This window comes from Balaenoptera acutorostrata, chromosome 18, assembly GCF_949987535.1.
Source record: "Balaenoptera acutorostrata chromosome 18, mBalAcu1.1, whole genome shotgun sequence".
Lineage (NCBI taxonomy): Eukaryota > Metazoa > Chordata > Mammalia > Artiodactyla > Balaenopteridae > Balaenoptera > Balaenoptera acutorostrata.
In genome coordinates this window covers 55860730-55886363 of record NC_080081.1, presented here as the reverse complement: position 1 = coordinate 55886363, position 25634 = coordinate 55860730, and the positions used below count along the sequence as shown (strand labels likewise).

Below are 25634 nucleotides of genomic sequence, written 5' to 3'. Positions count from 1 at the left end.
CTTGAAGACTCCACCTTCATGACCTAATCATCTCCATAGGCCCCACTTCCTAATACATTGGGGCTTAGGACTTCAGCCTACAAATTTTGGGAGGACATCAGGCCATTGCAGGAATACACTGAGATTCTTTAGTATCTAATGATGCTCAAGTTCCAACCATCACTACTATTGTAAGACAGCACTAATGAAAAGTACAGATGCCCAGAGTCAGGCTAAAAGTAATTCCAAACAGAAGATATAGATCAAAAGACAGTCTGTGTTTCAATTAATGAGAATTCTCCAGGTCTAAGTTAATCTGTACTATCCAATAGAAAGGAGTACAATGTTTCTGCAGACCTATTACCCACCTAGTATCTACCAAATAGTATACTAAGCATATTATTCATTCATCAGATATGTATCATGTGCCTACTATTAGGGATACTGCCATGAACAAAACAACCAAAATCCTTGTTCTCAAAAGCTTATGTTCTGGTGCAAAAGGTAGACAATAAGCAAAGTAAATAATTACATCTTAAGTCAGAAGATGAGAAGCAAGGGAGAATAAAATAGAAGGCTGGGAGGAAAGTTGCCTTTAAAACAGGGTGGGCGGGCAGGGATTGCCTAACTGAGAAAGTGATATTTAAGCAAAGATCTGATAGAGGTGAGGGAGAGACGAGATATCAGGAATAAGAGAGTTCTAGGCAAAGGAATTATAAGTTCAAAGGCCCAGAGGCTGACACATGCCTCTCCATCTTTAAAGAAGCGTGGTGGGGAAGACTGAATGAGGGGGAGGGTATAAAGAGGTGAGGTCAAAGAGGTCACTCAGTGGGTTGGGTCAGGGACGTGGTGGAAGGGTGGGGAAGCAGATGTGTAGAGCCTTGTAAATCATTCTACCATTCTGCGGCCTGACTGTGAGGAAAGGGGAAGGTCTTAGAGGGTTTCAAGCAGAGGAGAAGCAAGATCTGACTTATATTTTTAAAGGATTTCTCCAGCTCCTCTGTGGTGAATAGTCTGTAGGTACTAAGGCAGAATGAAGGAGATTGATGAAGAGATTTTTACAATGATCCAAGCAAGAGATCATTGCAGTTTGGAGGAGGATGGCGGTCATAAGTAATGATGGATTCTGGATATATTTTGAAGGTGGGACCAACAGGATTTCCGAACAGATCAGATATATGAGGTGAAAGAGAGTAAACTAAGGTCAACTTTAAGATGTAGGGCCTGAGCAACTGAAAGGATAGACCTGCCATGAACTGAGATGAGGAAGGAATTGATTTGGAGGGGAAGATTAGATGTGTGATTAAATTCGAGATGCCTATAACATATCCAAGTAGATGATTCTGGTGTTTAACGGAGAAGTCGGAACAGGAAACATACATTAGGGCATCACTGGCATATAAATGTTATTTAAAGTTATGAAACTGAAAGAGATCACTAAGGGAATGAATGTGGGTGGAAAAGAGAAGTCTGAGGACTAAGCCCTGGGGCAACGAAATATTAAGAAATGAGAGAGGTGAGGAGGAATCAACCAAGGGGAACTGAAAATGAGTGTCCAGTGAAGTAGATGGTTACACCAGGGTGTGGTATCCCAGAAGCCAAGTGATGAATATCTCAGGGAGGAGGATCAATTATTAAATGCTGACAAATGTGTCAAGGAAAAGATTACATACATTATTCCGTGTTATTCTTCCACAGGCCCAGCGAGGTAGCTTTAGCAATATTTACATGTGAGAAAACTGAGTCTCAGTAAGTTTAAATAACTTGCCCGGTAAATACATGGTAGAACTGAGGTTCCAACCAAATTGGATTGACATCACCAGAATTAAACTTCATCCATGCTGTCACTCACTGCAGAAACGTGGGGAAAAGAATAGTCTGAAAAATTTTTTAAGTATTCATAATAGGAAAATATGGAAAAAATGTAATGTTGTTAACTTGTTAAGTATTTAAACACACTATGAGAGTAAAGCGTTACCTAGAAACAGTACTTTTAGACTGTTTCTAATCAAGAATAAAAAATTGCATAAGTAACACAGCAGTATTTCGTTGAGTAAGTAAGTCAACTTTAACTTTAGGCTTTGCCTAAATAATTATCTTAAATTCTGAGTTAATAAATTTTTTTCTGGTCTCCACAATTTTTTTCAATATGGCTTTCTCCTAGAAGCAGAATTTATCAATATCCAGCTATTGCTTATAAAGGTTTGTGTACATCACATTGGAATAAGGGTTTTACTTTATAGATTTCCAACAAAATACCAATGCCATTGAATTGAATTCTACAGCCAGAAGAATCTGTCATAAAAAGCACATATCTTGGTGATTTTTGATTCAGGAAACCAATCAAATTTAAATAGGAGTCTAAATTTGGAGTATTTATTCAAACAATCTTGCCAGATTTTCAGCTGTCAGGTAAACTGTCAAATTTACATATGCCAATTCTTTAAAAGTACGAGATTTTCAGGTTCTCAGGAAGTATTTTATTTTCTCAAAAGATCCAGTTATTTGGCAACATTGCTGACCAATACCCTGCTCGCTTATAACGACTTTCATCAAAGAAAATCTGTTTTTCAGTGTAAAGATGTGCTTGACTTGTACAGCCCGCACTTTCCCTCCTGGCATTCTTGCATGCTACCTGGCTTATCCCTTGGACCAGTTTCAACAGTTTTCCAGAAGGGTACCTCAATGCTCTGAGCAGGCACGCACAGCTTATCAGGATACTTTCGCTACCTGTACTCTGAACTGCCTCTTCTTTTCCCAGGGAGGATATATCAGCTGTCTGTTTTATATTATGTCCCTGCTAGGATATAAGACCTCCTTAATTCCAAATGAACAGCATGTAACTGTAAAACTTAACAAATGATAAATAATTGTAATCGAATAAAAAATATGTGCACTGCCATCAGTTCCTTCTCCCCCATTCTGCCCTGACAATGGAGCTAAAATATCCTAGAGAAGTACTTCCATTAATTCATCTCTCCCTTGTCTTTATAAAGCTTGGCAGCAGATACATTTCCCTGGTTAGTTTAAGAAGTTGTTCAAAAATTCCTGGCTAAAATAAAATCTTAAGTGAGGAAAGGGAAATTTTGCCATGCCTAAAAATAAAGCCTCCTCCCCCCACCCGCCCCATGAGATGACTTATTACATCTGTACAAAGTTTAGAACTTCAGACTTTAGGACATTGAGGTCATCCAGAGGTTACTTTTCTCCCAGTCAAATACAAACATAATAAAATTGCTCACTCGCTTCTCCTCCCTGCCCCCCTTAAAGGAGAGCCAAAACCACAGTTACATGTACTCATGTGTGATGCAGAATTCTATTTTTGAACTCAGACAGACTATATCATTAGTCATTTACAGAAGGAAACCATTAACATCTAAAAGGATGGAGCAGCAGAATTCCTTCATGTTGCCAATTGCTTCTAGAACTAATTCTAAATACAGCAGTGGCTGGAAACATATATATGTGTGTGTATATAAACATATATATATATATGTTTTCTGTTACTTAGAAAGATACAGTTTTTCAGTTCACTTATGCAAAGTTATGAGTATACAAGTATTAGACCCTAAAAAGGAAGAAAAATGCAAAACTGTACTCATTTTTCTGCGTAATCATATCTGTTTAATCATCTGCTTATTTCTTCTACTTAATCATATTTTGGGATCAAACATTATTTTTAGGACTTTCTGTTGCTTAGAAAAGTTAATATTACCCCAAATTGCTTAAGTGCTAACAATTCGTGTTAATGTTGTACATATTTATCGCAAGAGAGAGTTTCTCCTTTAAAAAATACTTACTCAAAAAAGATTTAATCTAGAATAGAGACTGTAAATTTTTAACTTATTAATACATTTTCTTAAGGGAAACTTTAAGGGTTTTCCTTAAGGTTTTCATCATTTTCAAACTTTCAAATGCCAGGAATGGTACTTCTTATATGACATGTTGATTTTAAAAAGAATATTACTAACACACATTCTTAATGGAGAATTGCATATTATACAGAATGATGCATTCTAAGAGTGTTTATGGAAAAATTTAAGCGTTGTCAACATGCTTGGTAGAAAATTTTAATACAGCCAAGATTCAGAGTATATGGAATAAAGGAGACTTTGGAACAAATACTACTTTAATTCTTGAGCACTTCAGTAAAATTGACTAGTGAAATAAATTGAAACCACACTATGAGGTCTCAGATTTGCAGATGAATCATTAACCTACTTACATTTCTTTTTATTTCTCTCTAACTGGATTATGTAATAAAGGGCAAGGGTCATGGTTAATTCATCATTGTATTCTCCTTTGTGCTTTAAATATAAGCTGCTCAATAAATGTTATGGAACAAATGAACAGACTTTTCATGTTTTGTATATATTTTGCAAAATACATATTAATTCTTCGGGTGCTTTGTGATTTTATTTTCCCCAAAGAAAGTTCTTGAAATGAAAAGTTCATAAGGGTTAGGATAACTGAAGGGGCCCAAAATTTAAAACAAAACAAAATAAATAAGACAAAACAAAATAAACAAAAACAAGAAAGAAAGAAAAGACAATTGCATAACAAGGCCTGACAACTTTCTGGTGCCTTTTTGTAAACCTGTTAGTCTAATCTTCAAATGTCTTTAAATTTTAATGAAAAAAGCCCACTTCTTTACATCTCTTTAAAATATTTAATCTTTTCTGGCTTTCTCAATTTTAAATTCTTATTTCATGTGTTTCTGTTCACTTATTTTAATGCCTAAGGTTAATTTTTTTTTTAATTTTTTTCTTGAAAAAGTCCTCCTAATTACTGAGAGATTATTACTTCATTTGCATAACTGTGATTAATGCTGCTGGAGCAATCTCTTGTCTGTACGTTATTACAGCACCAGCTATGAAAGTTCTCAAGCTTAGTGAATGTCAAGATGAAACACTCATTACTAGCTAGGTTCTTGGGGTCCTTGATATTTTCTTGCTAACCCATCTTTATAACATGTACATATTTTCTGAGTTGAACCTGGATTTGTGAAAAGAATAAATGAGATTCAATTATGCACAGTGTAAGAGAGTTTTCAACAGAACATTGTTTAAGTGTAATTTTGATAAAAGTAAATGGGCTTTTAAAATTATCAATTCTCTTAATTTCCTCATTTGTATGTAATAAAACAGAAATCATGGTTAAGCTAGCCTATATTTACAAGGCGATGGTTTTAAGATAAAATCTTCAAAGAGAAGATTCTGCATTACATAATTAGAAATATCTTCATTAAACCATCTAATACTTTAAATTCTGTATTAGGGAAAAACATTTAGTGTCTTCATGGTGTCTCTTAAATATTTCAGTATTGTCGTCTTCCCTTTCGTTTATTTATCACTATTGCCTTTATTCCCAGGCTGCCAAGAGGCTGCTGCTAAATAAATAAATAAATAAATAAGCAAACACGCAAACAAACAAACTGTTCTCTTTATTTCCAGAGCAATGTCATCCTGTTGTTGGATACCACTAGCCAAGCCCTTCATCGTCTCATCTTACCTTCAGAAGAGTTTACACTTAAGAAAACTTCCTGGTGGAACAAGGAGGAAGCTGTAAGAAATACCCAACTTGTCCAGCAAATTGCCAAGGATTTTCCATAGCTTTGTAACCGTAAAAATGCATGCCTGCCCATCCCTTGCGGTGCCTTTTGTTTGCTATAATGCACAAGAGAATTCTCTTATTATGCACTTGTAAATTTTAATATGATACAAATAGGTAGACATAGATACATATATAATTCAATATCAATGGCTTCTTTTTGTATCCATCATAGTCACATGAAGACTTGTCAGGACGCAACTCACAATAATAGGACATCATGAGCCATTTGAGTGTGGCATTCATGACAAATCCCTAACGTGCACTTTAATAGTCACTTTAATAGTTTTCCAGTTATGAGTTTGTTTGGATTTATGTAATGAACCTATGAGTGCAACAGCTGATTGTATTTACTAGATAAATAAACGTTTTAGCTTATTAACTAAATTAAACTAGTAAACATTTTGGCTAACCAATGAGAATTTTTTCTGCCATTTAGAAAAAGGTAATGGATATAAAATAAGGCTTACCCTCTGCCCTGCACGACAGCATACTTAGGTCTTAAAAGACCACGAAGAAAAGAGATAGTTTAAATGTCATAAATATATCCAAATCTAAGAAACAAAATATTTCCTACGTATTTATGCTATGGTACAAATTCCACAGTTAATCACCAGATAGCATGTTTATTTCTAACCAGTATTTGGCATTTTTTTTAATATTCTTTTTTTTTAATATTTATTTATTTATTTGGTTGGTTGCGCTGGGTGTTAGTTGTGGCATGCGGGCTCTTAGTTTTGATATGTGGGATCTAGTTCCCTGACCAGGGATTGAACCTGGGCCCCCTGCATTGGGAGCGTGGAGTCTTAACCACTGGACCACCAGGGAAGTCCCCTAAGATATTATTCTAAAGATGTTTTAGTGCACAGTTCACAATTAATTTTGAAATATATTTTAATCTATGTTACCGTAAGAGTCTTGGAGTGGATAAAGAGGTAGCTTCTCAGAGAATTAACATGTTTTACACGTTGAAGAACTTTATTTAAGGAAAAGCAGCTGAATAGACATGCATGCATCTGACACATTTAAAGTGAATATTTTGTTTTGTTTTGTCTTTAGGAAACTTACAAAATGTGTAAAGAATTTGCGCACAAAAACTGGCTAATATTCTACAAAGAAAAAGGGTGAGCTCTTTGTTGTAGAAGATTTAATCTGGGATCCTTATTGTGTCCATTCTGTTTCCTCCTTTAATTATGCCTGTTTATTGTAAAACTAATGTAATAAAATTAGAAATATTTTATTCTAAAAGTATCTTATCCCACATTGCAGAACATTGAAAAACAGACATAAGAAAAGACACTGCCCGTAATTCCGTATACAACCACTACTAGCATGGCCGCTCTCACTTCTCATTTTTAATTCTTATGCATACCTTTACATAGTTTAGAGTTTTATATACCTATTTTCTCAATTAACATTTTTCTATGTTATTATCTAGTCTTAAAAACATTGTTTTTAGGGTTGTATAATATATCATGAAATGACTGTGCCATGGTTACTCAACCAATATCCTCACCATTTCCTTTCAGAGAGTTTTCTTTTTTTTTTTTTTCAGGAACACCCTGGCTGTGCTGGATGTTCTAGAAGGGCGAACTCACACCATCCCACTTCCCATCAACCTCCAGACAGTTTTTCTCGTAGCAGAAGACAAATGGCTTCTGGTGGAGAGCAAAACACATCAGTGGGTAGATCTACATAGCACCTCATGGAGTGTGCTTAGTTATCCAGCATCCTTACAGCTCTGTCTTCCTGTGTCTGTCTTTTAACAACTTCTGTATTTGGCAGCATCTTTATAGGTGAAACTTCGAAGAAGAGGGGACGGGAAAATTTAAATAAATTAAATGTAACTTCGCAGAGTAATTATAAAAGTGTTTCAGGAGATGACCTTGAAATTAACAGTGAAAACACAATGACTTTTACAACTGATCCATATTTCTTTAGGATTTTTCCTGTTAGCACACTGAGAAGTCACTGTATTCTTGCCAAACTAGAGATACTTCAAAATAGATTTTTAGTTTATCCTCTCTTCAGAGGGCCACAGTCTCCATCCAAATGCTGTTGCTTTTTTGTAACTTCACAGAATCCACCCCTTAGAAGCTGCTTCTTCATTTTATCTCGTGTGCTCTTATTTGGTTATGTTTATGTTTGTGTTGCCTCTTCCATTGGACCGTACACTTCTTGATGAAGAGGACATTATGTACACTCGGCATAAGTGGGGTGCACAGTAAATTTTGAGTCACCTTCCCTCATGCATTACATCTACTGGCTTCATGCAGATTCTCTGCCCCTCTGCTGACAAGCAGAAGTGACCTGCTGCAAAAGATTCCTGGCTATTTATATATTCTTATATTAGAAATCTTACAGACAAGTAGATCAAGGGGATTACAGCAGTGAGGGCTTCTGTCCCTTAACTGGTCACAAATCAGAGGTTGGGCTCCCTCTTACTTGCGGATCAGTCATATTAACAGCAGGCTCCATGATAGTACGGATGTGTCTCTTTAGAGCTGCTTTTCTTTTTTTTTTTTATGGCCCTTCCTCTTACAGGAAGTATTGGATTTTCAGTTCACATTTATTACTGCACTGTTATTATGCACTGCTCTTATACAGTGTTAAGAAGTTATTCTTTAAATTCATGATGAAACTCTGAAACTGCAAATTATACTCAGAATATAAAAAAGAGGCTTTGGCGGGGGGCGGGAAGGGTATGGGAACTATGATTTTTCCTAGTCTGGCCTCATAGTTATTAGAAAAAGAAAGACTTTTCACTTAGATGTTTTGTTTGTTTACAGGAAATATCTTTTAACTAAGCCTGCACACATCGAATCTGAGGACAGTAGGGTTTGCCAGTTGTATGTGCTGAAAGAGGAGCTGCCTAGCACGGGGTTTGGAGTCACACAAGGTAAATACTGTGTTCTGTGTGTTTGTGGCTGTATGGGTACATGCCTGCATACATACTGTCCTCTAGAATCATTTAAGGACAATAGTATCAACATGTTAACTTTATACCAAAAAAGAAATCTTAGTCACTACCCTAGAAACAGTAAATAAGAATCTATCATCTTTTAAATTCTGTCTCTGAAATTTTTAAACTAACAAGTCAGAATGTTTACATATATGTAGGTTCCAAGTCTATTTTAGGATTGCATCATTTCTTTTTTACACAGACCATCAGTATTTCTACTTTATTCATCACAGTTTTGGGAGGGGTGAAAAGTAATTATGAAAAAATTCTAAAATATACCATTGCTAAGACTGGTTTGGGCCAGTTTCACCTCTTTCTGCAGAGTGCTATTATATTAATCTTGATTGCTAATAAAAATTTGAGTTCTTGAATAAAGAACTCAAAATCACTTTGAAATCACTTTGACAAGATGCCATGATTGTGAAAACTGAGTTTTCTCAGACAAAAAGCCATGAGTGTAATTGAAAGCGTTTTCTCTTTTTTGATTTGTGCTTTTCTGTTTGAGTTGGTGAGAATGAAATCTTGCAAAAATTAATTCCTGGAGCACTTTAGGGGCATATGGTGTTTAATGTTTCTCTGACACTTTTTAGAAACAGACTTCAGCATACCTCATAAAATTTCAAGTCATCAACTATCATCTGAAAATCTGAGTTCAGCTGTGGGACAAAAGATTGCCTCTCCTAACCGAATTCTCTCAGATGAGAATAGTTATGCTACAGTCGTTGTTGGTTTCCCAGATCTCATGGTAAGCATAAATTTCTTAAATGATTGAATAACTATTTCTTCCCCCCATTTTGGCCTATACTCTATAAGCCTATTTGAGGGGTAATTAAAAACGTAATGATTTTCTGGTAAACATTTCACATCAACCTTCTGTTTTCCAGACCAGTCATTAAAAAATGCATTCTATATGGTTTCATTGCTTGTTAAAAATTAACATATACATTGTAGTGCAATTATATAATTTAGTAAAGGAAAACCAGTATTCTCCATACATGGGAGTTCATGTGACAGGTAAATACTTAACCTACTGACAGTGATTTTATATCATGCTGTCTTAATGTGTGCTCGTGTCATCTGTCAAGAGGGACAATTTGAGACTAACAAAATAATATTTCTTCTAGAATTTTTTAAAGTGAAATATGTTGGAGTCTCATTACTGTAGGTTAAGTTTTTCAACGCTCATGAACACTAATTCACTTTCCATTGAGTTTTGCTCTGATTCATATCTTTGCTGCATCCAGATTATACTATAAATGCTGGTGGTCTCAATTTAATTTGCTTTTAAATGGATCCTTCTGCTGTTATTTACTATTATCTGTAAAGAAGAGGCTATTCATAATTGACTTTAGGTGAAACTAGGTACCATCTTCCCCTGATGGAAATGTGAGAACATGAAATATAAAGGTTATTTCAGCCCAAGTTGCCATCTAATAACCTTAGATGTAACTCCATGTGTTTTGATTAAACATTTAATTTTCAGAATTTCCTTTGTAGCTTTTAGGTGGGATGATAGAATCACTTAAAGATAAAAAATATTGGCTCTGCTTAATAGTACACCAGTCTCACATGCCTCAAAATTTTAATGTAATTAATGAATGATGAGTACTTCAGGGTATAAGACTTTTGAAATCCAAAGCCCGATGGATAATGTGTGGCTTAGGACTTTGCCTTATGTCTTCTTAATTATCAAGTAAAAAACATTTGCTGTGGATTATATATCTGAAAATGAAACATGTTGTTGGAATACAGCATCTACGGCAGCCTTGATTAAATGAAAGAGTTATGTTTAATATGCTTTCTACAATGCTTGCTGCTATCAGTAGAGAAAATACTGGAGCTACTTTTCTGAAGGTGGAACTGTTTTAAAAATTGATCTTTTGATTGAAGAAATTAGTATAGAAATATAATGTCACTATAAAAAGGTAAGAAAGCTGAGTATAAGGTAATGTTTATATTGACCCTCTAGAAATCCTTTGTAGACTGTAGGACTAGTGACCTTGTTAAATTAAAAGCTGCATCCCGTATATTTATTACCCACATATCGGAGATGTTCATGAATTTTTGTTTGATGATAGATTAGATCATTCAGTTAGACCGCCTTTCAGATTAGATTAGATCATTCAGTTAGACAGCCTTTCAGCATTTTATGAGAGCAGTCATATTTTTTAGACCCCAACACAAGTCAGGCACTGTACTATTCTAAACCATTTCATACATGATAATTAATTTTTACAACAATTGCACAAGGTTTTATAAATAAAGAAACAAAAACAGAGAGGATATATCCCCCAGGCCACAAAGATATTGAATAAGGGAGCTGGGATTTGAGCTCAAGGGTGACTGTCCCTCAAATGCATATCCTTTCTACTATATACTACAGTGCCTTTCTGACTTTATGTGAATTTCTTTTGATTCTTCACAAAACTATTCACAAAAGGGCATGTCATCTCTTTTTAACTTTTTATAGCATTATCAAAGGCACCTAAATTATTATGAACTTATTATAACTTTCTTAACCTACTACCAGATGGCTACAAAAACCAACAGCACGTATCATAGTGAATCCTTAATAGTGAAACCTTAAAAGCATTTGTTTCAATATCAAGAGTAAGACAAGGATACCCACTACCACCACTTCTACTAAACATTGTTCTGAGCGTCTTAGACATGATCCATGAGAAATTTTTTTGATACCTTGACTTTCCTCAAAATTAAAAACCTCCACTCTGTAAAAAAGACACTGTTAAGAGAATGAAAGGACAGTCTACAGGCTGGGAGAAAATATTGGCAAATCACATTTCCAACAAAGGACTTGTATCCAAAATATATAAAGATTTCGTAAAACTCAAGAGTAAGAAAATAATCCAGTATAAAAAATGGGGGCTTCCCTGGTGGCGTAGTGGTTAGGAATCCACCTGCCAATGCAGGGGACACGGGTTCGAGCCCTGGTCCGGGAAGAACCCACATGCCGCGGAGCAACTAAGGCCGTGTGCCACAACTACTGAGCCTGCGCTCTAGAGCCCACGAGCCACAACTACTGAATCCCACGCGGCTAGAGCCTGTGCTCCGCAACAAGACAAGCCACTGCAGTGAGAAGCCTGCATACCTCAACGTAGAGTAGCCCCCGCTCGCCGCAACTAGAGAAAGCCCACGTGCAGCAACGAAGACCTAACACAGCCAAAAATTAAAAAAAAAAAAAAAAAAAAAAAATGGGCAGAGTGGCCCATTATGAGGTGTCAGAGGTCAGAGGCTGAACAGATGAGCAAGGTATCTGTGGTATGGGAGGGAGTAACAACTGGCGATGGGAATCAAGTCCAGCCAGGATGAAGGGGCAGCCTGGTGTGGGATGTGGGAGCCCAAGTAAGGTGAAGAATTTGTTGATACATGCACGTAGCTCAGTGTGGGCTGTCAGGCCAAGCAGAGTGAGGAGGGCATTGGCCTGGAAGGGAAAGTTAGTGGTGGAGATGGGAGATGAGTCATATACAGTGGAACTGAGCCAAAAAGTAAGTATATGAAGGGTAATGACATCTAGGTTTCTCACTGTTAAAGAAGGGAGCTACAGATACAGAAGGAAAGAAAACTAGAATGAGTCCTGTAGTGGTTGGATTGGAATTGGGTGTATCTGGGTGAACTCATGGTTTTCAATGTATTTAAGTAGATATAGAAATAAAATCAGAGGTAAATGTATAAAAAAAAAATGGGCAAAAGGCTTGAACAGACTCTTTACCGAAGAGGATATATGGATGGTAATTAAGTACATGAAAAGATGGTCAACATCATTAGTCATTAGGGAAATGCAAATTAAAACCATGATGAGATACTACTATTGCCTATTAGAATGGCTAAAATAAAAAAAAAAAAATTTAAAGACTGACAATACCAAGTACTGGCAAGGATGCAGTGGAAATGCAACTCTCACACATGTTTATGGAAGAGCAAGGGCAAACAATGACCAAGACATTTCTGAAGAAGAACCAAGGATAAAAAGCAGAGGTACTTGCCCTACTAAATTTCAAGGCTTATTATAAAGCTTTAGTAACTAAGACCACGTGGTATTGGCCTAGGGGTAGAAAAATATACAGTAGAACAGAATGGAATGCCCAGAAACAGCTGCCTGCATACATGAAACTTTTCTGATAACAGTGCTGATCAGTGGGCAAAGGTTAATGATATTTGAACAATTAGCTATCCATGTGAAAAAAAGATAAGCATGGGGCCCTGCTTTATACCACTCACAGAAATAAACTCCTGGGGGGTTAAGGGATTAAATGTGAAAGGCAAAACTTCAAAATGTTTAACAAATACATAGGAGAATATCTGTGATCTTGGAGTAGAGAAGGATAAATATATATGTGGCAAAATTTAAAGTCAAGCAAGAGAAAAAAATAACACAAAATTCCAGAAGAATTAATGTCTAGGGAATATGAAAGAGATGTGATTGAAAAGGGGTCCTCCAGGGGCTTGAGAAATACTGGTAATACTATTCCTTATGCCAGATAGTGGATGCTATAGGATAGTTATTTATTTATAGTTACTTAAATTACCTGTATTGTTATATTCCCTCATTTTAGCTATAATTCATTTCAAGATTAAAAAATGTGTTGCATATTTCACACTTGTCTGAAAATTATGATTATTGATGAAGCAGCTATCTTCTGTACCAAATTCAAAAAGGTTAAGGAATAATTTGATTTTCTTATATTTGTGAAATATAAGTTTACCACTGGTATCTGCTTAAAGGACTGCATTGTAAAAGTTGTGAATGTAGTTTATAATACTTCAGAGCTTGAATTTCTCTCCTTTGTTTTTTAGTCACCTAATGAAGTTTATTCTTGGAAAAGGCCAACATCTTTGCATAAATCAAGGGTCACTGATACATTCTATGGAGGGAAGAAGAAAATTGGAGCTCCAAAGCAGAGCAATTGTGTGACTCTTTTGGATACTAATCAGATAGTCAGGATTTTGCCCCCAGGAGAAATCCCTCTAAAAGATATCTACCCAAAAGGTAAGAAACTTACCAATTCCTATTTTATCAAGCTAGTCAAAGGTAGTTTGGTTTTGGTAGGGATATTTAACTTATCATTATCATTTTATATTTATGAATGTGAATAATTTTAACAGGGTTTAGTAGCTAAAAAGACCTATATGTGCTCAGAAGGGTTTCACTAAACTTCTCATAGGACTTTAAGACTTTTGCCTTAAACTCCTGTGTCTAAAGGCCAGGGACTTATGCAGCCTGATTCACTTACCAATGCTCTCAAAGTCAACTTATGTTTATTACTGCATAACTTACACCAGGTCCTGTGCTGATCACTTTTCCTTGCATAAATTCATTTAATCGTCAAATTCCCATTCTATCATTAATGTACTCTCAAGTTAATATGCAGGGAAACTGACAGAGAGGTAAAGTAACTTACTAGGGTTCTACCCAGCAGTGGTCAGCAGAGCCCACATTTGCACCAAAGTCTTCCAACCGAAGGCCACAGCTACTCTTACTGAACCACACCGGCTTTCATCATAAAGGATAATTATGAAAATTTTTGATCATCGAGCCACTGATTATTATTTGCATCATAGTGGTAGTAATATTGTCCTGTGTTTACATTCATTATATTAGTGTGGACTTCATAAATATAATACTAAACACATTATAATAATCTGTTACTGGGTTTGAAAAGTCCTGGTTATATGATAATGTTAGAATTAGTTCCTTCCAAATAAATCACCATTTCCTTAGAATGTTTTTTATGGTAAAAGAGGCAGGTAGATACACTGACAATTGCAGTGCAGTGCAATAGGTATATTCACAAGGTGATATATAAACACAGAGGAGAAGCTTACAACCCAGGCTTGTGATTCCGAGCTGACTCTTGAAAGATGAATGGGAGGGAATCAAATGAAGGAATTGTTCTAGGAAGAGAAAACCCCACGAGAAAGGTACAGAGGCATTACAGAGCACTCCAGGAGTTACAAGAAATTCTATACCAGAATTCAGTGCACCTTCATCCACCCAGAAACCTGTGGGTCAGCCCTGATGCTTCTCCCTCATCCTCCACATCATCATCAATCGCCATGTCCTTTTGATACAACCTTAATATACCTTATATCCACCCACTTGTCTACAGTTGAGTTGCCAACATCCAAATCACCACAATCTTGAACTGGAACGCTGCAGTAGCCCTCTGACAGAGTTCCCTCTTCCATTCTTCCCCCACCCCCCCATTCTCCACACATCAGACAGAGTGTTGTTACTTAAGTATTTTATTGTTCTCATTTGTTCTTATTAGGGACCAGTTACACAGAGTAAAATTCACCCTTTTTAGTGTATAGTGCTGTGAGTTTGACAAATACATACAGTTGTGTAACCATCACCATAACTGATAGAGAACAGTTCCATCTCCCCAAAAACCTCCCCTATGCCACTCTGCCATCAAGCCTTCTGCCTCTCCCAATACCCCCACTGATCTGATTTCTGTCCTTATTGATTTGCCTTTTCCAGAATGTCATATAAATGGAATCACACAGTATGTGGTCTTTTGAGTCTGACGTCTTTCACTTAATATTATATATTTGAGAATCATATATGTTGTGTGTACCAGTTGTTTGTTCCTTTTCGTTGCTGAGTAGTAGTCCATTGTGTGGATATACCACAGTTTGCTTATCCATTCACAAGTTGACAGATATTTGTATAGTTTCCAGTTTTTGGCAATAATTAATAAGGCTGCTATGAACATGTTTGCACAGATTTTTAAGTGAACATAAGTTTTTGCTTCACTTGGGTGAATATGTAGGAATGGCATTTTTATGTCATACGATAAAACTGCCCAACTGGTTTCCAGAATAGCAATACCATTCTGCATTCCTGTCAGCAATGGTGAAAGTTCCAGTTGCTCTGCCACCTTTTCAGTGCTTGGTATTGTGAGTTTTTCACCATTCTAGCAGGTGTGTAATGATACCTCCTTATGATTTTAATTTTCATTTTCCCTAGTGCCAAATGATGTTGAGCATCCTTTCATATCTATCTTCTTTAGTGAAACGTCTCTTCAGATCTTTTGCCCACTTTCTGAATTGGATTACTTGCTTTCTTTTTAATGATTTTTGAGTGTTCTTTATATATTCTAGATATAAGTCCAGTATCGTATACATGCTTTCCAAACATTTTCTCCCATTTTGGTGAAGGGCCAAATCTCTTATGTTTTCTTCTAGAAATATCATATTTCTAGATTTTACACTTAGATTTGTACTCCACTTTGAGTTAATTTTCTTATATGGCGCAAGGTGTGGATTGAGACTCATTGTTTTGCATTGGGATAGTCAATCGTTCCAGTACCATTTGCTGAAAAGATTGTCCTTTTTCTATTCAATTGTCTTTGGACCTCTGCAGAAAATCAACTGACCATATATGTGAGTCTGTTTCTGGATTTTCGTTTGTGTTCCATCAATCTATGTTGGGTTGGCCAAAAAGTTCTTTTGGGGTTTTCCATGACATCTTCCATAAGATGGTACGGAAAAACCCAAACGAACTTTTTGGCCAACACAATATGTGTCTATCCTTTCACTAATACCAGACTCTCTTGATAAAGGAGAGAATCTTTGTCATCATCCACACTTCATTCATTTTCACTGCTGTACATACAGTACAGCCAATTTATTCACCTGTTCTCTATTGGTTCACATTTACATTCTTTACAATTTTTTGCTATTACAAGTATTCTTGTACCAGTCTCCTTGTGTATATGTGGGGAGTCTGTAGGGTATATATCTAAGAGTGAAATTACCAAATTGTTACCCAAAGTTATTGTTCCAGCAGCATAAAAGATGAGGCTACTCTCCATCCCCATCTTCTCTTGCAAAGGTCAGACCTTTTATTGTGCACGTCCCTGATTTCTAGTAAGTTTGAGTATCTTTTTATATGTTGTGATTTACTCTTCTGAAAATTGCCTGTTTATATATTTTTGCCATTTTTCTCTTGGTTGCTAGGAGTTTTATTTACCCTCATTTTTTAAGGTAATGTTACTTAAATATTCCAAATGTATAGAAAGTGCTTAGGTTAGGGTCTGACACAAAGGAATAATTTTTTTTAATACATTTATTTATTTATTTTTGGCTGCATTGGGTCTTCGTTGCTGTGCACAGGCTTTCTCTAGTTGTGGCGAGCAGGGGCTACTCTTCGTTGCGGTGCGTGGGCTTTTTTTTTTTTTTTTTTAATTAATTAATTAATTAATTTTTATTTTTGGCTGTGTTGGGTCTTCGTTTCTGTACGAGGGTTCTCTAGTTGCGGCAAGCGGGGGCCACTCTTCATCGCGGTGCGCGGGCCTCTCACTATCATGGCCTCTCTCGTTGGGGAGCACAGGCTCCAGACACGCAGGCTCAGTAGTTGTGGCTCACAGGCTTAGTCGCTCCGCGGCATGTGGGATCCTCCCAGACCAGGGCTCGAACCCATGTGCCCTGCATTGGCAGGCAGAGTCTCAACCACTGCGCCACCAGGGAAGCCCGCATGGGCTTCTTATTGCGGTGGCTTCTCTTGTTGCAGAGCACGGGCTCTAGGTGTGCGGGCTTAGTTGCTCTGCGGCATGGGGGATCTTCCTGGACTAGGGCTCGAACCTGCGTCCCCTGTATTGGCAGGCGGATTCTTAACCACTGCGCCACCAGGGAAGCCCAGGAAGAATTTTTTAAATATGGGCTGTAAAAAAAAAAAAAAAATCCTAAGAGAATGGTAAAGGGAGATCTCAGGATGCTAGCTGTGCACAGGCCTAGGGATCAACCAGTTAGGATTAGAAAAGTTGAGAAGATTTCCGGAGAGATGCCTCCAAGAAAGTGAAGTTGATAAGCCCAACTATTTGAACACATTAAGACATTTTGACATAGGGAAAACTTCGAGGATGAATTTGTGCTAGGTACATGAAAAACTAAACCAACAACAAAGCATGATTATTAACTCCATGAAAAGAAAAAGCAATAATACTATTATAAGACATAGCTCAGCTGTAAAGAGTAAATAATGTAAATAATGCCTAAAACTAAAACATGAAGACAGCACCATAAGGATGAAGGTGAATACCAAAGAAACAGCTTTAAAAAGTTGAAAGCAGGCTTCCCTGGTGGCGCAGTGGTTGAGAATCTGCCTGCCAATGCAGGGGACACGGGTTCGAGCCCTGGTCTGGGAAGATCCCACATGCCACGGAGCAACTAGGCCCGTGAGCCACAACTACTGAGCCTGCGCGTCTGGAGCCTGTGCTCCGCAACGGGAGAGGCCGCGACAGTGAGAGGCCCGCGCACCGCAATGAAGAGTGGCCGCCGCTCGCCACAACTAGAGAAAGCCCTCGCACAGAAACGAAGACCCAACACAGCCATAAATAAATAAATAAAGTTATTAAAAAAAAAAAAGTTGACAACATCTCGGAGAGCAGAAAATGAGGGGTGAGAGGACTAAAGTCAAGGCTGATGATTTTTTCCTTCAGTCTGTTTGGCTCTTTAATCTATGTGCCTATAGATCTCTAATGATAATTCAAACTAAATTAATCTTTTTAAAGTAAATGATTAGTCAGGAACTAATGCACATCAGCCTTCTATTAAAGAAATCAATAGCAATTGTAAAGGCTACTCTCCTGGTGGCTTTTACAGAGATGGTATAAATTGTGGTTAATGCAGATGGGGAGAGATTTACTTCTTTCTTCCAATCATTTTCCTTCTAGTTAAATGTTAGCTTTTTTTTTTTTTACTTTAAATCATAGGCCTCAGCTCTTTAAATACAAAATAATGACTCTTGATTGAAAGCAGTGTACTGTTTTCTGAACTTTGAGTAAATTCAGAGATTTGGTATCAGCACAATCTCAGGGCACACACCACTCTTTTAATCTGTGAACACAGAAGTGCATTTAACCTAGTAGTTAACAGAAGTACATCAAATTACATTGCTTGAAGGAGTGAATTTTTTATATAATTTCATCTTCCCTCTGAAAATGCTCTTGGTTACTTTGTCTGACGGTTTTTATACCCCCTCCTAACCTTGGCACTGTGCGTCTAAGCTGTCCCCACTCTATATGGTAACCGCGCAGTAAATGCTGCGACAGTGACTCCCCGTTAATCGTTAGTGAACTAATCCTGAAATATAATTTATACCTCTCTTCGAAATCCACCTGGATTATAAATGTAATGGAAATTTACTGAACCTCCATCCTCTCTACAGTTTTGAAACATTTAAAATGGATAGACAAGGATTTGGCTAAGTTTGGAGGGAAATCTGGCCACGGTTTTCACTTCCTTAATTCAATCATGTATTCTGAGCTGATTTATTTTCAAATCCGGAAACATCAATTCTGATTATTTTTCAAGCCTTACCATTACTACCATCACTACCACCACCCTTAAAGTGCTTTATAGCCACAAATTGCCTTTTCTGATACATGAAAATATGTTTTAGCACGAGGAATAAAATTCTTGCTTTCTCCTTCCTGAAATAGACACAGCCATTATTGCATTTTCTCATCCTCTTTATGCCATGGAATTCACTTGCACATTGAAAAAAAAGAAAGAAAGCAAGCTGTAGAAAAAAAGATACTTAAAATAAGTTGGCTTACTTTGCTTTCTCAGGCAGTCTAAAAGCACTGGTAGCGGTAGCTCAGCCTAATACTACTACTTGTGAAAAAGAGAGTGTGTGTAAGTGGCAGGCCAGATGCAACTGGCTAGCTAGGCAGCGCTAGTCATCCCAGCCGCTTCAATAACTGGTCATTTTTGGCAAAGAACCAGGGTCTATAAGTAATTCAACACACTTCAGTTAGGTGCTAGCCGCAGGAACTGTCAAAAATGATATATGGTGCAAAACTTTGTCCAAGACGGACCTTATATCCCAGGCAACGTTTCCAATGCAGGTGGTGCATGACTTACGATAAGCATGTTGGCTTTATACAAATGGCTATCTGAGGATGGCCAATTCAGCTGGGTGGTCGGGTTAGCATAGTAACTCTCTTTCCTTACTCTCTGCTGTCCGTGGACATCACTTTCCCTTCCTCCTGCCCCCTTTTGCCCTCTGGGACCACTCCGTGCCTAGCTCTGCAGCTCATACCTGGCCCCAGGGCTGTGATTCCCACACTAGAATCCTTTCGAAGTCCCTAAAGGCTCACAATGATTAAAAAAATAAAAGGAACTTTCCTCTTTCTGCTGTGGGCTCCTCAGACAAGGCAGGAACCACACACACCTCCTTCCTGTGTATCCCCAGTGCTTCGTCTAGTGTCTGGTGCAAAGTAAGCTCAGCCACGTTTGTTGAATAAATAAGAGATATATTGAGGTTTTCAGATGGCCTACTCAAAAACCTTCAGCTGCAAACATGAAATTAAAATGCCAAGTTTCTTTTTTTTTTTTTTTTAATTAATTAATTTATTTATTTTTGTCTGTGTTGGGTCTTTGTTTCTGTGCGAGGGCTTTCTCTAGTTGCGGCAAGCGGGGGCCACTCTTCATCGCGATGCGCGGGCCTCTCACTATCGCGGCCTCTCTTGTTGCGGAGCACAGGCTCCAGACGCGCAGGCTCAGTAGTTGTGGCTCACGGGGGCCCAGTTGCTCCGCGGCATGTGGGATCTTCCCAGACCAGGGCTTGAACCCGTGTCCCCTGCATTGGCAGGCGGATTCTCAACCACTGCACCACCAGGGAAGCCCCAAGTTTCTTATTTTTTGTAAACTACATTGGATAAATTCAATGTGGACATTCCGGATATCTCATTCTAATCAGAAATTATAATAAGAGGTAGACAACAGACAAAAATCTTTCAGAGTATGGGTTCTTTGTAGGGGGGATTTTTTTTTAAAAGAGACGTTGGTGGCCAAGATTTTGTAAAATAAGGCATTTTTAAATTGTTGCGCTACGGTCAGCTCAGGTAGGATCTGTGTGGAGTGGTGGGCAGAGCAGAGATTTTAAGGCCAGAAGAAAGACCTGGTTTTGAAAGCCTTCTCTATCACTCTCCAGGCAAGTCCCATGATTATACCACCTCTATAAGTCTCTACTTCCTCATCTCTCAAACAGGAATCCAAGGTCTTTGTTGTTGTCAGTGTTAAAAACACTATCTATAAAGACTAAGCAGTGTTTCTGACGCAGTGTTCCTGACACAATGGTGGCAGCTGGTGATGATGAGCCTGGTGGTGGTACTCAGGGCTTTGGGGGAAAAGTCAGTAAACGCCTGGAATTTGCTGGGAAACAACTCTGGAATGGGAGTTGAGGACTCTGGCCCCCATATCTCATCACCCTCTCCTTCCCCGCCTTTTCCTATTCTTCATGACCCAGAGTACTCGCCCCACTGCCCAATCCTCACCTCACCTTTTCTTGTCTTGAAGGGTCCTAAGAATAACAGCCACTGTGGGTGGAGCAACTACTAATCGGGTGCAAATAATGTTTATGATGCTCAGATGCTGTCGTTATCCCATTTTACAAATGATGAAGGCAGGTCTCAGAGCACTAACTTGGCCAGCGTAAAACATAGTTAGGAAATAGCAGAGCCAGGATTTTCTACCAGGCCAGTCCAATTTCAAAGTAGGTGCTGATTCCACTGTGTTATACCGTCGTTGTTGTGATTTCCTGGGAAGGAAAAAGAGAATTCAAATGATGAAATATTTTCAGATAAACTGTAAGTGCTAAAACATTGACCCATCTGGGGAAGCTATCAAAGAAAATGAAAGGAATTTAGGTAATTCTCTTGACAGTAAAGAATCACTAACATGCATCTATTTCACAGTCTCTGTATTTCCCTGACAAAAACATCATTCTGAGAGTCTAGCCTCAAGACTGGAATTGGCCGGCCCAGGACCTTGTCAAGTGGGACCCAGAGTTCTGCTCTACGCTAGTGATAACTTCATTCCACTTTTAGCAGCATCCATGCTTTCTTTAGGTCCTATTTTTGTATCATACAGTAATTTAACACTCCGCTCGTGTCTTGACTTGTTTGCAGATGTTATCCCTCCACAAACAGCTGGTTATATAGAAGTCACTGATCTCCAATCAAAGAGACTCCGATACATCCCTATTCCCAGGTAATCTGTTTTCACCTTTGTTCCTGGCCTGTGTGTCAGATTAAAAAAATGAGTGAATTCTTATCATGTACTCCGAATAAATGTGTGCCTTTTGCTTCCTTAAATAGCAAGCTCTTTTTTGCTTTTTTCAATTACAGTTTGTTTCTATCTTGCTTTCCTGCATTACTTTTTTTTTTTTTTTTTTGGCCATGCCGCACCGCATGCGGGATCTTAGTTCCCCAACCAGGGATCAAACCCATGCCCCCTGCAGTGGAAGCATGGAGTCTTAACCACTGGACTGCTAGGGAAGTCCCTGTTCTGCATTCTTTACTGCCGTTTTTATTTTCATTTTGGAAAAAAGTTCAAATGTTACCTAGGTATAAGTCTAACAGCCTTCAAGCCTTCATTTCTCCTTTTTGATCTGTCCTAATGATAAATGTTTTTGAAACAGCATTTTTTAGTACAGCAAAAATTTTCGTATTTATTAACTCCGTATATTAGTTTTCTGAGGTAAATGTATTCAAGATGTCAAAGGAATTTAAATAGCATTGGTTTAATATTGTTTTTAAATATGTAACTGAGCATCTACCATTGTGAAGGCTATACAGTAGCCAAAGGGTTCCAGAGATTTGGAATGGAACTCATTACCACTGGCTGCTTTTATTACTGTTCAACAGTGGAAGCAAAGCATTCAAACTAACTAGACTAAGGGTATAAAAGGAGAAACAATGACGCTCCATTTCTTCCTTGACAGACACATGTGTGTCCTCACTTGTAGCCCATCCCTTTCTGGATGCATCCATGCCTGATCTCCCTTTCTCAACCTAAGTGTGTGCCTGCTTTTGTATAGATTGATGTCACATCCCCTCCTAACATGTACTCCCTCACAGGCAACTGAGGCCTCACAACACATTGGTTAAAGGCTCACCCAAAATCCTGGGGAAAGGAGCCTGGAGAGGCTTCCAATGTCAGAGGAAGGCCAGCTACACCTGTCAGTCACCCAAACGTCACCAGACCTCCTGTTGACCCACGCCTCCAGCTCCCAGAAGAAAATCACTCAGCATGACAGTACAAAATAACTCAGAAACACAGTTTCATTTCTTAGGACCTTTTAGTCAGGTTCGAGAAATATGAAGAATAAAAGTATTATCCAAAGAAATAGATTTACTTGTTTCAACATATATAAGAATGCCTTCTTGGAACATCTTAATGTGTCAGTTTAATGAAAAATAGCTTTTTGTCATTTGGGGAAATTTCTTATTCCATTGTATGTTCATTAAAACAAACTATTAGTTCAAGTAGCAAGAGAAAAGAACTTTTTTTTTTACATTTCTAAAGCATGATGATTTTTTTCAATATTTCTCTTAATTTCTCCCTAATTGGCCCTAGCTTTTTATTTCAGTGCTTTTTTCTCTGTTAACTTTCTGTATGAACCATATGTTATACCTGCCATAGAAGTAACATCTGGAAGGGCAGATATATGTATACAGCCAGTGCCAGCCGATCACCATACTTCATTCATTTAGTGCTGTGCAGTCCAGTAGAAATAGAATGTCAGCCGTACATGTAATTTTATGTTCTTAGTAGCCACATTAGAAAAGTTAAAAAAAGAAACAGGTGAAATTACCTTTAATAGTGTTTTATTTAACCCATTCTATTTAAAGTATTACTATTTTGAAATGTATTCAATATAAACATTTTAATAATACTTGACATTCCTTTTTTCTTCTGAGTCTTTGAAACCCAGTATGTATTTTACATTTACAGAACATCTCAATTTGGACTTGCCATATTTCAAATGCCACGTGGTTTAGAGTCTGTTCATTATCAGTATATCCTGAGTCTCTCTTGAGATTAACTATTGCCGTTTTTGGCGTATATGTAATCCAAGGGAACAACCCATCTGGATTTCAGTTTTGTTGCTGGTTGCTTAAATTTAGTATTCTGCTAGATAGCAGGAATTTTCCATTTGATGGCTAACTTCAAATAATAGAAAACACAGTAAAACTATATGTGACTTCAGGGCCAAAATAAATACATCACTTTCACTCTCAGTAAAATGTGAGTATTATTCCTCAAATATTTTTATTATTTGCATTTGTAAAATGATACTACTTAGCTCTGACATTTGGGAGTATATAAATCTGGGCTTCACTCTACTATAATTCTATGTATTCCTTAAAGACTTTGTTATTATATATAAGGGGAATGTGTATTTTTTTAAAAAAAGGTGAAGAAGAGATTCTAGACCTGGTGTGCAAGTTGTAGTAAATATGTGATATCTTCAAGCACATTTTTGACATACTGAAGAAATTGCCCCTGTAAATTTAAAGTTTCATGGTGGAGAGTTAAATAAGCAACCAGTAGGTACTGTGCTCAGTAGAATCGTACATATTGAGCACTTGTGGCAGAATTTCAAACATCATAGGTGGATAAATTTCATTACTCTTGAGTAGCCTTTTACTTCACCATCTGTACCTACTAGTTCTTTTCCTAAGGCAAATATTTTTTGAGAGAGCACCATGAGATGAATCCTGTATTATATCAAATGTTACCTTCATTGAGTCCTTCTAGTACTGTAAAGTAGTTCTGAAACACTTCTTCCATCCTTCTGTTTTTGTTCTCTTCATATAAACATTTTCTAAGACTTCCATGTTCCACAATGGCTGGCTTTGTCACTCTGTGTTTAGTATCTACTAAGGCAGCCTGATAAAAAGGCTAAAGTCGCCTTGATTTATTCTTTAGTATATTATAAGAATTTACCCACTATGTAGTAGTTTTGTGGTTTTAACAAATCTACATTGATAGTGTATTATGTTTTTATTATCTATTAGATCATCCCTTTAGACCATTTATTTCATACAGAAAATATCAGATGTATTTAGAGAGCCAACACTGGTAATTAGAATTTATAATCTGTGTTTCTTTTGTATAGTGAAAGCTATACTGAGGTAAAGGAAGTGTGCAGTTGACTCTTACAGGCAAAAGTTGCATTCCTAGAAATGACTATTTCTGATATGTAATATCAGAAATAGGTATATGTATGAAATATATAATACAAGAAATATATAAATTCTTTATTATAAATCCATATAACTTTCTAAGTTAGAAAAGGCGAAATATTAAATATAAATGCAATTAAAGCACATAAACAAGACATCAGTTTCAGCAGTGACCTTAGACCCCTAAGGAGTGTGTCCAGTGCTGAGGGTATGTGAGGTGTCGGTTGGTTTAGAGTTTCTTTCTTCCTGACAGTGAATGCTAATGTCATCCAGGATCTACAAATACAGGAATATGTAAATAACCAGTAAATAACTATGTATTTTTTCCTTACATGTGGATCTGTTGGTATCTTATCTTTTAATTGTGCTTACTATTAGAATGTTTTTTTAAAGCATTACTTTTCTTACTGAAGTATAGTTAATTTACAATGTTGCATTAGTTTCAAGTGTAAGCACAGTGATTCACATATACATATATATATATTCTTTTTCAGATTCTTTTCCATTATAGGTTATTACAAGATATTGAGTATAGTTGCTGTACAGTAGGTCCTTGTTGTTTAACTATGAGAATTCTTTGTAGGAAGTTTAATGAACCTGAAATCAGGTTAAACTAACTTCATTACCTGGACTTCACTGGTTGAACGCTGATTTCTTTTGCAGATCAGACTTTCTCTCACCATATACCACGTGGCTATCTACTATCTCAGACACAGATGCACTGCTGGCTGAGTGGGGCAAAGGTGGCGTTGTCACTGTTGATATGGGAGGTCGCATCCGGCTTTGGGAAACTGGACTGGAACATCTGCAGCGGTCACTCATGGAATGGAGAAACATGATTGGGCAAGAAGGTGACAGACTTATGCAGGTACCACTTGAATTGACCTTACCTCTTAAGGGTACACATTCAGTTATAAATTCATTCATTTAGTTGCAAATGCCACAGTCGTGGAAACTCCCGGCCCAGTGACTCAAATGTAGTTTACTTAAATAGCTAAAATAATTTTGGGACTCATAATAGAAAAAGACAGATCTATCCTTCCAGATAGTGAAAAAGTAAACATGTGCCTTTTTTGTCTGTC

The 25634-nt window shown here is 37.3% G+C and overlaps 1 protein-coding gene and 1 non-coding gene across 4 annotated transcripts in view; one reads left to right on the top strand and one right to left on the bottom strand.

The window, feature by feature from the left end:
• The window catches only part of VWA8 (von Willebrand factor A domain containing 8), a 364979-nt gene that overhangs the window by 239299 nt on the left and 100046 nt on the right, over positions 1–25634 (top strand). For all 3 annotated transcript variants that reach the window (XM_057532758.1, XM_057532757.1, XM_057532756.1), the window contains 8 exons: positions 5433–5543; positions 6649–6713; positions 7145–7270; positions 8379–8488; positions 9142–9296; positions 13367–13559; positions 21490–21571; positions 25216–25420. In XM_057532758.1, the coding sequence (XP_057388741.1) occupies positions 5433–5543; positions 6649–6713; positions 7145–7270; positions 8379–8488; positions 9142–9296; positions 13367–13559; positions 21490–21571; positions 25216–25420 (1047 nt within the window). The remainder of the gene's footprint in view (positions 1–5432; positions 5544–6648; positions 6714–7144; positions 7271–8378; positions 8489–9141; positions 9297–13366; positions 13560–21489; positions 21572–25215; positions 25421–25634) is intronic.
• On the bottom strand, positions 6345–6417 carry TRNAW-CCA (transfer RNA tryptophan (anticodon CCA)). The gene has a single exon. It is a non-coding gene; the product is annotated as a tRNA-Trp (tRNA).